This window comes from Lynx rufus, unplaced genomic scaffold, assembly GCF_022079265.1.
Source record: "Lynx rufus isolate CCGP_SWC_20201006 ecotype Redwood Valley unplaced genomic scaffold, mLynRuf1.p SCAF_15, whole genome shotgun sequence".
NCBI lineage: Eukaryota > Metazoa > Chordata > Mammalia > Carnivora > Felidae > Lynx > Lynx rufus.
The window spans coordinates 31,637,501-31,653,262 of NW_025814829.1; the positions used below are offsets into that span (position 1 = coordinate 31,637,501).

Below are 15,762 nucleotides of genomic sequence, written 5' to 3' on the forward strand. Positions count from 1 at the left end.
CCCTGCTCGAGCTCTCTCTCTCACAATATAAATAAATAAACATTTAAAAAAATCAAAGTCAGATCATGTTACACATCTAATGAAAACCCTTAACGGTTTCTTCTTGACCACATGATAAAATGTAAGCTCCTTGGAAGGCCTCCAGGATTCTGTCACTGGATGTTGCCTCCCTCTCACTACTCCTCCCTCCCCCAGTGCCAACTCTGCTTTGGCACAGTGAATGCCTTGCTCAGCCCTAACAGCAAACTCCTCTGTATATGCTCTCTCCTCTTCCAAGAACACCCTCCTTATTCCTCACCAATCTAACCCCAGCCATCTCCTCCAGGAAGCCTTCCTGGATTCTCTCACTAGGCTAAGTACTCCCCAGTTGTAAGCCACAACACCCTGAGTTGACCCCTAGAACAGCACCTCTCACATTCTCTGCCGGTGTCAATCACCTGTGGCCCCCATCAGGCTGCAAGCTCTTTGAAGAGTTGTATTCCCATCCCTGATCACCCAAGTCAATAAGATTTCTTTAAAGAAGGAACAACCCTAAAGAGGTACCAAGAAAAGCTGGTGGAGAATTAAAAGAGAAATAGAACTTGGAGTTGGCTAGAACAGAGCCTAGGGGAGAACAGTTAGAAAGCAGAGGGAAATGAGGCATGATAGTAGTTGAGTCTATTTTGCTCCAAGGATCTCCACAGTCCTTTATGAGCTCTGAGCACAAGTTAGGAAGAAGACTGATTTTAAAAATAAATAAAAAATAAGAGGGAAAGATCTAGGCTGGATTCCCCTCACAGGTAAGATGGAGGAGACAACAACATGGGTAACATCACTGCCATCAGACCTTGGCCCCTGGCCACCGCTGTGAGCTGGCAAAAGAGAAACATGCCTATCAGCAGTACTTCGTGCCCATAACAAGACATGTACATGAAAACTATAGTGTGTCTGCTCCTGTCCTCTTTTGTTTTGCCAAAATTGGATGTACAAATAGCACAAAAATAAAAGAAATGCCAAGGAAAAGCATATGAAATGTGAGGCTAGTATAGCACATTTGCTTTCCTGTCCATCATAGTGTCAGACATAACAACTTGTGTTAAATTAAACACTGTCAGTGTTTATCCAGGAGATACCACAGGCTGCTTAGACATGTCAGTCTGCCTGCCAGGGTCTCAGCTCCTGTCCACTCTCGGTGTCCAAGGGATCCACAGGAAGAGGAAATCCCAGGACAAAGCCTGCACTGATCAGGCCTGAATAACCAATGGTTTTCAGTATCTTTTTTAATTGCTCTTACTGAATAAATTATGGTACATCCACTCAACAAAATATTGCTCACCAATGAAAAGAAATGAGCTTTCAAGCCACGAAAAGACATGAAGAAACCTTACATACATATTACTAAGTGAAAGCAGCATACCATATGATTCCAACTATATGACATTCTTAAAAAGCAAAATTATGGAGACAGTAAAAAGGTCAGTGGTTGCCAGGGATTAGGGAGGAGGGCAGGATGAACAGGTGGAGCACAAAGATGTTTAGGGCAGTGAAACATTATGTATGATACATAATGATGGAGCCATGTCAAACCCTTAGAATGTGCTCTGCACAGAATGAGTCCTAGAGTCAACTATGAACTTCAGCTAATAATAACGTATCAACATTGGCTATCACCAATGTCAACACTGATGCAAGATGGTGACAACAGGGGAAACTGTGGCCTCTGCATTTTTTGTTCCATTTTTCTGTAACCTAAAACTGCTCTGAAAAAGACTTGATTTTTTTTTTTTTAATTGCTACTACAAGCCATAGATATGGCCTCTATTGCTGGGACTCTAGGAAAGGAAATCCCAGGTCATCTCATGACTTCCGGCTGACCTCACAGGAGTCACCTGTGTGAAAATTAAACTGGTGTCCATCCACCTAAATAAAAACCACAGGTTAGGACTGACAACCACAAATTTACAGGCTGAGCGACACATGGGGGTCCAATTTGCTGTCAGCATCAGTGAAAGCCTGAAAGAGCCAGGAACAGTGAACCTAGGGAACTTAGAAAGGAGTCCATCTGCCAAGGAGAGAGAAGCAGGGCAGATGACCGACCGCTGGAGTCACTTGTGACCTTCACACTCACTGTCCAGCCCTGCACATGTGGACCAGCAACCTCCACTTAGGGTCGCCCATGCTGACTGCTCAAACCTCTCACCTGTCCGTGGTGTAGGAGGGAAGCAGAAGTGGCCATGCTGGGGAATGATTCAGAAAGGGAGACTTCGGCACTGACATGCACAGCTTGGTTCACTCTGGCTCCAATTCTGTGATAAGGCAGCATGACCTGCCTGGGGAAAAGTGCAAGCCTAGAAGTCAGAGACTGAATGAAACCCCATTTCACTACCTGGGTGGCCTGGTCCTTTCCCCTCATCAGCAAAGCCAGGATAATAGGTGCCCTAGATCCATAAAGTTAAAGCTGGGATGGACCCAGCTTGCAGGTGACACAAACAGAGTCCAGGGAGAGTAAACGCTTGCACAAGTTTGCACAGCTGGGTAGCAGAGGGACTCCTGACTGACAAACTGCCTTCCTCCTAGTTCACTGCAGTTTGTGCATGGCCACAGGAGAGTTAGAATAAAGATAATCTGTGTGAAATGTTTTGGAAAGTTAAACACACTAGCTAAAGGGAAGCTGTTGTCCGTACTATTTATCTTTTCACTCCTCAGTCCTGTTCTGCTCTAAGGGGAACATCTCCTGTGAGAGAGGCTCTTGGCAAGGGTCAGCTGTGTCAGCGGCACCAGCTGGTGGTGCTGCCATCCCAAGTTACAGAGCCAGGGACGGAGGAAGCTCTTGGCCCCAGGACTGTGACCTGCGAGGTAGCCTGATTGGCTGCATTCTCCCCCTGTGCACTCCAATGGCAGTAGGCAATAAGGCTTCCTGGGGAAAGGGAATATGTTTTGTGAAGAATAATTCCATCTCTAATCCATGAAGCACGCCAGGCCAGTAATCCGCTAAGCGCTTGAGAGAGACCCATTTGGCTTTTGCTTCAGCATACCCACTGAAGCGTCGGTTCACCCCATTTCCAGACCTTTTGTGCTCCCACCAGTTTAACTAATGTGCAAACATATTCCCAAAGAGCCTCCTAAACAGATTATTACCAACAGACTGGACAATGACGCAAATGGAGGCCATCTCCATAAGTGAAACAAGTTGAGTCAAAAGGGATCATTTGTGTGGCTTAAATCATGGAGGTGGGCGACATCCACGGGACTGGATTCACAATGGCTGGCATTAGCAATTTAACCTGGTTCTTTCTTGACCCAAGCCTTGGGTGGGTCTAGTCCTTTCACTTCAAGAGCCCCCACCCCACCCCACACCCCAGTCCCCCCCACCCCACCCCGACACACACAGATGGTAAAGCCACCACCGCACATTCCTCTTCTTTGGTGGTCCCCACTGGGATACAGTTCCATTGGTATAATTAGGAAGACACCAGAGAGAATTCAGCTCCATGCATTTTTTATGAGAAATGCGTCAGTATGTTTTTTTCTCCTCACACTCCCCCAAAGAAAGGGACTAGAGCAGAGGGAGTTGCAACCTTACATCAGCAACTCCACGATACAGTGAGTGCGAGAAGACAGCAGGCAGCGGATGGGAAACCGCTGAGTCATTAATCAGAATTTTCTTATCCAGCCTAATCCAGGTTCAACAGTTGGGATACCTTTCATGCCCTCCCCGACCTCCTCTAAACCACCCCCCACCACCGCCGCCCCGTAAACTTCCATTCCCACTAAATTAATGGCATCTTTCAACAAAAGGCCTATGCCTGGGAAACCATGCTGGGTCTGTCCCTCAGAGAGTGCCTCAACTGCCCATCTCATCACCAACACAGTTGCTTTGCGGGGAATACAGATGCACCACTCCTCATATGCAGTGCCCAACTTCCCCACCACCACAACCAGGCCAAGGGGTGAGCCACAGACTTTGGAAGCTTCTTGGTCAGTTTGGACTCAACTATGTCCATCAACGTTTTGTTCCTATTTTATCCATTCTTTTACTATTAAGAATAGAAAAGAGTTGGGGCACCTGGGTGGCTCAGTCGGTTAAGTGTCCGACTTCAGCTCAGGTCATGATCTCACAGTTCGTGGGTTTGAGCCCTTTATCAGGCTCTGTGCTAACAGCTCAGAGCCTGCAGCCTGTTTCAGTCTCTGTCTCTGTGTCTCTCTGCCCCTCCCCCACTTGCGCTCTGTCTCTCTGTCTCTAAAATAAATAAACATGTAAAAAAATATATAAGAATATAGAGGAGTCAGAAGGAGACTCAATATTGCTGTAACCATATGATTTGCTGGATCCTCTTGAGTGAGTCATATTCTCCAAGTCTGTTCCCTTATTTGTGAGTTAAAAGGGTTGAACTGGATGACCTTCGTGGTCCTCCTGGGCTCTGAGTCCTCCTCCCATCCCACCTTCCTCCCACCCCCACTGCAAGTAGGAGGTCAAAGTGCTGGGCTTCTTGTTTTTTTATCATCAGCTCCTAGAGGTAAGATGAACACAGATGAGATTTTACAACTCCTCAAACTCACTTTGCGCTAGTAGGGAACTCAAATATTCCACTGCACAGAGGCCATGCCTTCAGGCAGGAAAGGTAGCCATAGATAGGAAATATAGCTAGGAATAGATAGGAAAACTGTGATCCAGAGAAGCTAAATGTCTTGCACAAAGTCCAGCTTTTTTCCTTTTCTTTCTTTCTTTTTTTTTTGAGAGAGAGAAAGAAAGAGAGCAGGGAGGGGCAGGGAGAGACAGGGAGAGAATCCCAAGCAGGCTCCGTGTGTGTGGAGCCCAAAGCGGAGCTTGAACTCACAAACCTCGAGATCATGGCCTGAACCGAAATCAGAAGTCAGATGCTTAACCACCAAGCCACCCAGGTGCCCCTGGAAAGTCCCAGCTGTCTTAACAGGTGATACCAAGAGGCCCAGGAGCCAAATCTTCAGTTTCCTAGTGCTGACTTCCCCCAGACCACAACGGATGTTATGAAAAGGCATTATTTCGGGTATCAGCCAAAGTTTGAAAAGAAATCACTAAATACAAAATCAAGTCTTTATGGAAGCAAATCACAGCTATAGCCCCTTAATACTCATATTATTATTTATGACCAAGAGATGGTAGTGAGAGCTTTGATGCTAAACCCTTTCCAACTAGAAAGCTACGGGTAACTGGTGTTTTTCTTACCAGCAAATCTACTTAGTGACTATGGAAATCAGAAACCATGTCAGGGGTACTCACGATTGATGGCAAAGGACTTCCAACCTGACATACAGAGCTTGAGGAGAAGCCCTGCTTTGCTAACCGACGAGGTAATCTTGACACATTTACAAATGTGTTTATGGCTCTGCCAATGTTTAACAAGAACCTGCAGAAGCCAAAGAACTGTTCTATTTATCTGCAATTTTTCAATGCTATTGCTCTAAATAGCAAATAGTTTATTTTTAAAACTCGAGAGGTTCTTTTTTTAGGTTAAATTTCATTTCCCATATGTGTAGGAGAAGCTCTTTTAGGCTGAAATCATTCAGTTATCTGAGCCAAAATGATAATACTTTCCTCACTAACATAAAATCTAGAAATGTGCTCACAGAGAAAAATATCATTCCCAACGTGTACTCAAATTCACACTGAAGAATCCCAACATTCACTTTAGGGACAATTTCATTCTTGTAAATGATCAGTCTCACTCATCCAATACAGCTACAAAATCCACACAAGCCACCCAGAGCATTAGTCATTGGGATTTCAAAGTACATTAAAACACACCACACAGATAAAAGCAGGGGTTGTTCTGGGTTTAGAGCATCTCAACATCAGTTCCTGGAGAAAGAAGTGGTAGGTAGCTGGGTTCTCAAAGAGAAAAGGGCTGGAGTCCTCACCCATTACTGACACTGATCTGAAGGCTGAGAGGTATCATTATGCCACCAGCAAGTCACAGAGTCACTGGCCAGACCCTGTGGTCTTGGCAGGGAGCTGGCTGTTCCTTCCAATTATCTCAAGACTAGTCCCATTAGCTCTTTAGCCCAGAGAGTGAATCTTGCCTCAACTCAGTCTCCAGATGGCTTCCTGAATTACCCACCCAGGTAACACCCTAGCCAGACTGAGATTTCTAGGACCCTCTGTAATCTGAGGCAGTGAGGGCCCACTGCTACATGACGCTGAAGATTTACCAGACGAACTACTTGATCTTTAATGCATTTGGAGGATCAAGTAGGCAGCAGGAAAAAGAAAGAACAACTCCCATGTAACACTTAAGCTGGATAAGAATCTGCATTTTCCTTTGCGATGACATGATATCCTTGCTTTTTCAAAGGAGAAAATCACCTGAACCAGGCCAGTGGCCACTTCCTTGTGCAACTCGTCCCAGGCACCCATTCACTGTTTGAGCATGTCCTAATTCCAATACACTTAAAGAGCATTTTTCTCTTCATCCCCTCCATTGCCTGCAGGACTAACAATCCAAAGCAGCGTAATCCAGCAATAGCACTACTCCTCTTAGTCACAGGGCGAACTTGACCGTAGCCTGACTCCCTCGGCAAATGTATGCAAGGGAGAGTATGGACCGCTGAATTCCACTGGTCATTGCCAAGTAACAAGTCATTCTTTTCCAACATTTACAAAAAAAAAAAAAAAAAAAAGCAAGCAAACCTGGGGGTTAAATAGCATCCCTGTTGCCAGGAGTTAATTAGTTATGCAACAGCCAAAGGTCAGCAGCAGATGATACAAAAATCCCCATAATTAGAATAATCAGTAAGTAGGCATTCAGCAATTGCATACCAAGTGAAAGATTCACCAATGCAGTGGCAATGCATGCCTGCTTCTGCAGCCCCACCACCCCTGAGCCAGTGGCTTGCACTCCACGTAAAATAAGAAGGAAGCTTCTGGTCTCTTCCACATCCATTCATGGACATGCAGGGCCTCCAAACCTCCAAAGGACAAAAACAGCAGGCGAGGATATCTATCAAGCATGCTCCCTCTGTTCCAGACATTAGCCATGCTAGTTCCCACCCATGTAATTACTCTTCTGTTGACCACCCACATTTATTCAGCTTTCAAGACATGACAACAAGGTCTGAGATTTGAGGCATGTACCTGACTCTCTCTCCCCTCCAGGGGTGGTGGAATCTGATCAGCAAAACCAATCTTCCCTGGATCACCCATAAAGGCACTAACCTCATCCACGTTCTCAAAAGCGTTGATGACATCATATGGCAAACAGGACAGAAGGTCAATCACAAACCACGTCTTCAGGTAGTTCATGCGGATGAGTTTGGGGTCAGAAATCACCTCCCCAGCTGGTCCAACAAAAGTAGTATGAAAATTCAGCACAATGTCCACCAAAAAGATCACATCCACGATGCTATCCACAACCAGCCAGGCCACGTTGTTCTGCCTGGTTTTAAAGGAGACATTGTAAGGGACCAGGATAGCTGTGTAGAAGGTTAAAATCAAGATGATCCAATCCCACGTGGTCTTAAAAACACAGTAATGTAAGATGATGTGAGGGGGAGTCTTTGGTGCCTCTTGCTTGTACTGGGGAAGGATGTCTGAGCCCAGCTGTAGAACCTGTACAGAAAAACATGATCAAGAGAGAACTAAGTTAGGATTTCATTGCAAGCATCTGACCAATCAGCATCTGTCACTATTAAATGCTCATGACACTCCAGATAGATCGTTAGGAGCAAAAACAGGTACTAGAGAGGGTGCCTGGGTGGCTCAGTCAGTTGAGTCTCCAACTCTTGATTTCGGCTCAGGTCATGATTTTGCAGTTCGTGAAACCAAGTCCCACGTCTGGCTCTGCACTGGGCATGGAGCCTGCTTAAGATTCTCTCTCTCCCTCTTCCTCTGCCCCTCCCCTACTCACACTTCCTCTCTTAAAAAAAAGGGGGGGTACTAGAGGAGTATGAGAGAATGGAAGTGAACATTATAATATAATCATGAGGAAACAATGAAAATCTATTATTTGGCTTCCTGTGAGCCAAGCATTGTACTAAGTACCTCACATACATTTATTATCTCACTTAATTCTAAACACAACCCTGTATTGTTGGCTAATTATTATTCCAATGCAACAAGTCAGAAACTGAGGCTGAAGAGGATTAAGCAACTTTACTCAACAAATATTCACCGTTCTGTGCCAGGAACTGTCCTAGATGCTGGATGTACAGCAATGAAGGAAACAGTATGATGTCTGCTCTCGTGGAGCTGGGACTAGTAGACAAATCAAGATAACTTCAAATTGTGATAAGAGCTAACTAAGAGGAAGGGGTAGGGACATGGTGACTGGATAGAATATAACATAAAGAGCAGGGGAGGAAGAGCATTTGAACTGAAACTATTAATGACAACCAGAAACCATCTATTCAAACTTGTATGAAAAACTATCTGAGGCAGAGATAATAACTAGCAAATAACCCCAGGGGGGGGACAAGCTTGATGTTTTCAGGCAAAAAGGGAAGTCTGGCATGACCAAAGCCGACTGGATGATGGGAAAGGGATGCCAGATGAGCTCAGAGGGGGAGCGGAAACCAGACCACACAGGACCTAGTGGGCCACGAGGAGGGACTGGACTTCATTCCCAGTATGTCTGAGTGGAACTGGAGAGGTTTAACAAAAGAACATTAATCTGGTGCGTGTTTTTAAAAGATCACCCTGGCTACTATGTAGATAATGAATTGAGGCAGAGGATTAGAGCAAAGAACAGACTCAGGGGACTTGTTATAACAGCCTGTGAAAGAGATGAGGTGATGGGGTAAAGTAGTCTGATTTTTTTACATATTTTTTACATAAAACCAGCTGATGACGTGCTTATGGTCAGAAAGGAAAGGAAAGGGAGCAGTGAAAAGTACCACTACTCTGTCCCAAAACCCAGCATGGTGGCTGGCCCAGAGTAGGCACTACAGGATGGTTTTTAAGTGGATGACTGAACTTCAAGGTCATACAGCTAGCAAAAGATGGAACCAAGCCCCAGACTAGGTCTAGCTGGATTAGAAACACATGCTGTTTCACATCAAGGTTACATTTCCCTAAATAATAGGCTTTTGCAGAAGCAGACTCAGTGAAGGATGAAGTCCAGAGAAGCTCAGCTCCAAGAAAGTATCACAGATGGGTTTCACACTCAGTAGCCAGCTTTCAGAGGCCAGGCCAAGCTGGAAGGGACCCTCACCCCCTACCCCCAGCTGCTCCTCTGTGCCACTTACAGGTTCTTATAAATCTCTAGGTGAAACTTCCTCTTGTGTCATGAGAACTTGTTTTTTCCCCTAGAGGATAAAGAGCCCTTAGTGAATATAAAATAATCCGAATATCCTTGTCTCCTCTATGGTTGGCTCCAGGCCTTAAAAGGCAAGTGAAAGAAAGCCAGAAATCTATAGAGTGCCCAGTGTACATCTTTGGGTACGGGAACTGTTTCCACCCCTCCCCCCGATGCACATAGCCCTTCTAGGCTTGGGATTTTAACTTCTCTTCCCATGGAAAGGAATTTATACAAGTGTGGTTAAGGAAGCTTGAGCCCTGAAACCGCAAGGCAGGAAAAGAGAGAGACCTATAAGAATAAAGCAAATAAAAATAAATTGTAAGGGACTTCCACTTCCAGAAAGATAAAGTAGACACACTTTTTCTACTCCTCCTCTAAGTACAGCTAAACATCTTGGACATTACATTTAACACAAATTTAAGACTCTGAAAGAGAAAAAAGCAAAAAAACTGCCTAGGCATAACAGAGATGTGTTCTCTGGGTTTTCTTTGTGCCTCATGTATTCCCAGACTTAAAGCTAAAGAAGCCAAGAACCTGGAAAGACCAATGGATGCAGACAAAAAAACGTTCCAACAAAAGCTCACTCTCTATAGCGACAAGAATGGGAAAGGGGCAGCCTCCTGAGACAGAAAATTGTTAGATAATAACCACTCTACCGTAGGCAAGCAGCACAGTAAAATGGGTGGCCCCATAACTACCCAGGCCAGCAAAGGCTACTAGGAAGCTAGATTTCCCCCATCTCAAGGCTGTAATGAAGCACTCAACCTCCTCCTTTTTCTCCTCCTCCCTATGGGGCTAGTGCTGGAAAAGGCCCAGTAGGGAGCCTGGATTTCCATGTCCACCAGCAGTAATGAAGCCACCTCTGCCCACAAGACAGGGAGGTATCAGTGTAAGTTCAATGGGCAACAGAATTCTCACCCCGACCCAGAGATAACAAGCAGCACCCCTAGGTGTCAATAGAGGCTGGGTTAAAAACCTAAACTTCTACCCCAACCTGGTAGAAATGAGGGGATACCTCCCCCTTCTTCTGCCATACTCAGGTCAAAGGAAGCCACCTAAAACAAAAGGCTTAAATAAGATCCAGAGTTCCAAATATAAAATTTCCAAAATGCCCATTTCTACCAAAAATCGCTTGTTATGCCAAGAAATAGGTAAATATCAAATGAGTGAAAAATAACCAATAGGTGCCAACATCAAGATGACAGAGATGTCAGAAATATCTGATGAAGATTTTTAAACAGCCATCCTAAAAATGCTTGGACAGGCAATTACAAATATGCTGGAAACAAATGAAAAAAAAAATAGAAAGTGTCAGAAATAGCAAAAAAGTAGAAAGTCTCAGCAAAGAAAGAGAAGATATAAAGATGAACCAAGTATCAATTTTAGAACCAAAAATGCAATAACCAATGTAAACATTTCAGTAGATACGTTCAACAGCAAAATGGAGGGGAAAGAGGAAACAATCAGTGAAACTTGAAGAGGAAACAATAGAAATTACCCAATCTGAACAACAGAGACAGAAAAGTGTCTTACATAATGATAAAAGGGTCAATTCATAAGGACATAGCAAAAACTGGTAGAACTGAAAGGAGAAACAGTCCAGTCCACACACTTCTCTCACAATCTTTGATAGAACAACCAGACAGAAAATTAGCAAGGATATAGCATAACCCAACAACATCATCAACCAACAGAATTTAGTCGATATTTATAAAACACTCCACCCACCAAGAGCAGAATGCTCTTTTAGGAGAATGAAAAGACACACTATGACCTAGAGAAGATTTTTTGCAAACCACATAACCCACAAAGAAATAGTATCTAGAATATATAATTTATAATGTATAATCTCAAAACTCAACAATAAAAAAAACCAAACAATCCAATCAGAAAATGAGGAAAAGGCATGAAGGGACATTTCCTCCAAGAGCATATACAGGTGGCAGACAAGCCCATGAAAAGATGTGCCATCTGGGAAATGCAAATTAATATGATGATAAGCTATCAATACTCACCTATGAGAATGGCTGAACTAGAAAAGAGTGACAACACCAAAGGCTGGTGAGAATGCAGATAAACTGGAGCACTCATATACTGTCAGTGTCAATATCAAATGGTACAACCACTCCAGGAAAGAATTCTGCAGTTAAACAACCAAATATGCAACTGCCGTATGACCCAGCAATTACAATCCTGGGCATTTATCCCATTAAAATGAAAACTTATGCTCACATAAAAACCTGTACACGAATATTTACAGAGCATTATTCCTAATGGCTAAAAACTGGAAAGAACCCAGATGTCCTTCAACAGATAAATGGTTAGGTACACCACAGTACATCCACACTACAGAAAATATTCAGCAATATAAGGGTACAAACTATTGATACATGCAGTGAGCGGGACTGAAAAAAACAATCCCCAAAGATAAGGTACTACATGATTCCATTCACACAAGATCCTTGAAAGGACAAAATTATACCAAGAGAGAACAAATTAATGGTTGCCACGGGCTTACGGAGGGCGTGAGGGCAGAAAGGAAGTGAGTGTGGCTACACAAAAGCAACACAAGGCTTTCTTGTGGCAGTGGAATATTCTGTATCTTGACTGTACCAATGTCAGTATCTTGGCTGTGATATTGTTCTATAGTTTTGCAGGAAGCTGCCATCCAGGGAAACTGAGGTAGAGCCCATGGGATCTCTATGTATTATTTCTTCCATGTGGAAGCTATAGTTATCTCAAAATCAGAAGTTTAATTTTACAAAGTCAATGAATATAGATGAATTACAAGCATTGTAAAGAAGAGGTCCTGGGCATTCAGCTAAGGGAAAGGCAGGGGAAAGGTAGGTGACTTAATTAGTGGTTTATTGTATTGTTTGCAAAATACAGTCTGGGTGATAAGACTATTGAGCAAGAACTTAAAGGAATCCACAAGTAAGCAGCCACCTGCTGACGGTACAGCAAAGTTGCCTGGAGCTCCAGGATTCTTGGTAACAAGCCCTCAGGAGGAAATGACTTTTTAGAGAAAAATGGCTGTTCCTGTGACACTTTAATATAATCCATAATTATTTCTAAGTGGATTCCCAAGCTTTCCGGGACACTATGAAGCCCTGCTTGAATGAGGCCTGAGTCAACAGTGTCTTCATACCTCCCCCAAACTGCCAGGTTGACCGCAGATTCTGCCCCCCACTTCTATTCCTACATCATGTGTTCAAAGGGGATTGACTGAGGTGTGAAGCTAGACGTGGAGGGTTGTTGGGGACTCGAATTCAGTTTCTCTCTTCCATCTCTGAGATGTAGCCTTTCACACTGAAACCATGGGGTAACTGCATTCTGGGAGTAGACTCAGATGTTAGGATATTTGATCAGAATAAATGTGACACTCTTTTCCAAATCTTTATGCTAAAGGCTACAAATGATTCCCAGAAGGTCAAGCTTTTGTAGTTTGGTGATCCTATATATTTTACTCTCATGTTAACTCTTTAGCAATTACCTATAGAAAATGGAAGGTGGAGGGGCGCCTGGGTGGCTCAGTCGGTTAAGCGTCCAACACTTGATTTCTACTCAGGTCATGATCTTACTGCTGTGAGATTGAGCCCCACATCAGGCTCCGTGCTGACAGCATGGAGCCTGCTTAGAATTCTCTCTCCCTCTCCCTTTGCCCCTCCACCACTTGCACATGCACACATACATGCTCCCTCTCAAAAAAAAGAAAAAAAGAAAACAGAAGGTGGAAATATCCATGAAGCAACTTTTTCATGATAACCAATATTCTTAAGAAAAGTTTCCTGATCAAAAGAATATTTTGCATCCATTTAACTACCTGACTCCAACAGTCTTTTCAGAGTCCAGTGACAAAGGACTAATTATGCATGTTGATCAGAAAGATTCCTGTGAGACTGGCCTACCTCCCCCCTCAGAAGTGTGTGTGGAAATGGATTCAGACCAGGCACCACTCTGATGAGCTCCAGGACTGTCATCCTCAGGAGAAAAAGCTTTCTCAGAGTCATTCAGAATATCATTATCTGGGAAAGGGTTAGTGTCCTCCCAAGGGAGGAAGTCTTCGAGTTCAGATTCAAAAGAGATGGGATGCCCACTTTGTGTCCAGCCATAAGAGGCTTGCCTTATGTTAGATGTTCAGTGACACTTCCAGAGCTTTGCAGAGGAACCGCTTCCCCAGACGTGAAGACACAATGACCTGGTGAGGCTGTCCCAGGGACCACAGCAGCCAGTCATCTTCCCCACCTCTTTTCTGCATTTGTCAGCATGAACACGAGCTTCTAGTTTCTTTCATTTGATTCGTTTCGTACAGTAGAAGCTTCCAAAGGCAGAGGTCTGGAAGCCCCTTCAAAATGCGCTTCCAAGAGCGGGCTTGTGTCTGTCCTATCTGCCCAATCAGACCAGGAGTCCCCCAAATGCAGATACTACTTCACCAAGTGTCACACTCTCCCTGTCCCTCCTCCCCCTACAACATCCAGTCCCAGGCTCTGCCCACCGGAAAGGCTCATTACAGGCCATTACTGATGATGCCAAAGAATGCTCATCTCAAACACTGATTCTGGAGTTAAGGCTTTTCCCTAGATGAAGAAGAGGCACATCTGTCTGGCTGTCACATTTCTCTAGTGCTTTTACTTCCAAAATCCTCCATTGGATTTTTGAATCCCCGTAATCACCCTGTGAGAGGGTTCTACAGATGGGAAAACAGAGGCTCAGAGAGACAAAGTGACTCACCCTGAGTCATACCAGGGCTGAGTAAGCAGAGAGCTAGGAGCGCAAGCCAGGCTGCCAACTCCGAGCCTTCAAGTGTGTTCACTAATCTGTTTGTACAGTCTGAAATACCCTTCACGGCACAGTGGCATACGTCATCACATCTCACACAACCTCCTGAGAGGGGAAGGCTGGTGTTTTTCTTATTTTACAAATTGGGAAAATAGGCCCAGAAGGCAAAAGGGCTTGCTCACAATCATACTGCAGATGACCAAGCCCACTTTCCTAATTCAATGCTTTTCTTCTGTTGTAGGACCCTTGAAAACTACAGCTTTTCCACAAGGCCTCTGCATGATGGCAACACGTCACCCTGTCATCTTAGGAACCCAGCTTCTGGTCGAAAGCAACATCCCCCAGTGTAGACCTTCTCTAGGCCTTCCCAGTTAAAGTCCCAAACCAGCCACACTGGCCAGAGCCTATCTCCCTGAAGACCATATGCCATGGTCGCCAAGCCACACCTAGCTAGATTAAGAAAGAAGCGGGACCAAGACACCTCACCCGGAAACCCTCTGTGTCAAAAGATGGTCACCACACAAAGTGATTCCTACTGAAGTAGATTAGAAATTAGAGCATCTCAAATGCTGCCCTCTGCTATGCCTCACTCCCAGCTCATGTTTTTCCCTTGTGAATCAAGGAAAAAATCAGGGAAGTCAATCTTCGCTTCATTACTGATGAGCCTCAGGCAAAGCGAGGTCCCCATGCCTCAGTTTCCTCTACTGAAAAATGAAGCTAATACCACTTATTCCAGATAGATACTGTGAAGGTCAAGCAAAAATAGAGATATAGATATGGGTGTACATGTATGAATTTTTCTTGTAAATAGGTAAGCAGTATCCAAACACTAGTATGTTTGTACAAATAAAGGAAAAGATTGCTTCAGGATCTTTTCATGTGTCTGTTGGTTATCTGCATGTCTTCTTTGGAAAAATGTCTATCATGTCCTCTGCCCATTTTTAATGGGATTATTTGTGGGAGTTTTTGGTGTTGACTTATATAACTTCTTTATATATTTTGGATATTAACTCCTTATTGGATAGATCATTTGCAAATATCTTCTCCCATTCAGGAGATCCTGGGTGAAAATCAGGAAGACTCCAGCAATCAGCTCATGGAGTACATCCTGTTTGCCTAACGGCCTTGGCTTCCTCAAAGATCACGGACCAAGAATGACAGAACTAAAACGGCCTTGTAAGAAAGGAAGACTGACAAAATACATTTATTTGGGGGGAAAAAAGGCAAAATAAAATGGCCTCAGAGATCCCATCAATTCTATGGACTCTTATGGAAACAACCATGAACACCTGGACACCAAAGTCACCCATGAGGATCCAAAGATCCCATAGTTTAGAGGAAAAGAGAAGGGGTGCCTGGATGGCTCAGTCGATAAAGCATCCAACTTCAGCTCAGGTCATGATCTCACGGTCTGTGGGTTGAAATCCCACGTCGGGCTCTGTGCTGACAGCTCAGACCCTGGAGCCTGCTTCGGATTCTGTGTCTCCCTCTCTCTATGCCCCTCCCCTATTCATACACTGTCTCTCTGTCTCTCTCAAAAATATATAAACATTAAAAAAAATTTTTTTTGAGTTTCTATGCCAGAGACCTTGGCATTCCTTTATTTTTTTAAATGTGAAATTTATCATCAAACTGGTTTCCCATACAACACCCAGTGCCCATCCCAACAACATTAAAAAATTTTTGAAGAGAAAAGAGATGTGCAACCAAACTACTAAAATATAATACAAAA

At 44.0% G+C, this 15,762-nt stretch overlaps 1 protein-coding gene across 1 annotated transcript in view; it reads right to left on the reverse strand.

Annotated features, from left to right (window-relative positions):
• The window catches only part of LOC124509842 (potassium voltage-gated channel subfamily H member 1-like), a 194,677-nt gene that overhangs the window by 112,748 nt on the left and 66,167 nt on the right, over positions 1–15,762 (reverse strand). The window contains exon 6 of the mRNA XM_047076454.1: positions 7,091–7,564. Coding sequence (XP_046932410.1) covers positions 7,091–7,564 — 474 coding nt within the window. The remainder of the gene's footprint in view (positions 1–7,090; positions 7,565–15,762) is intronic.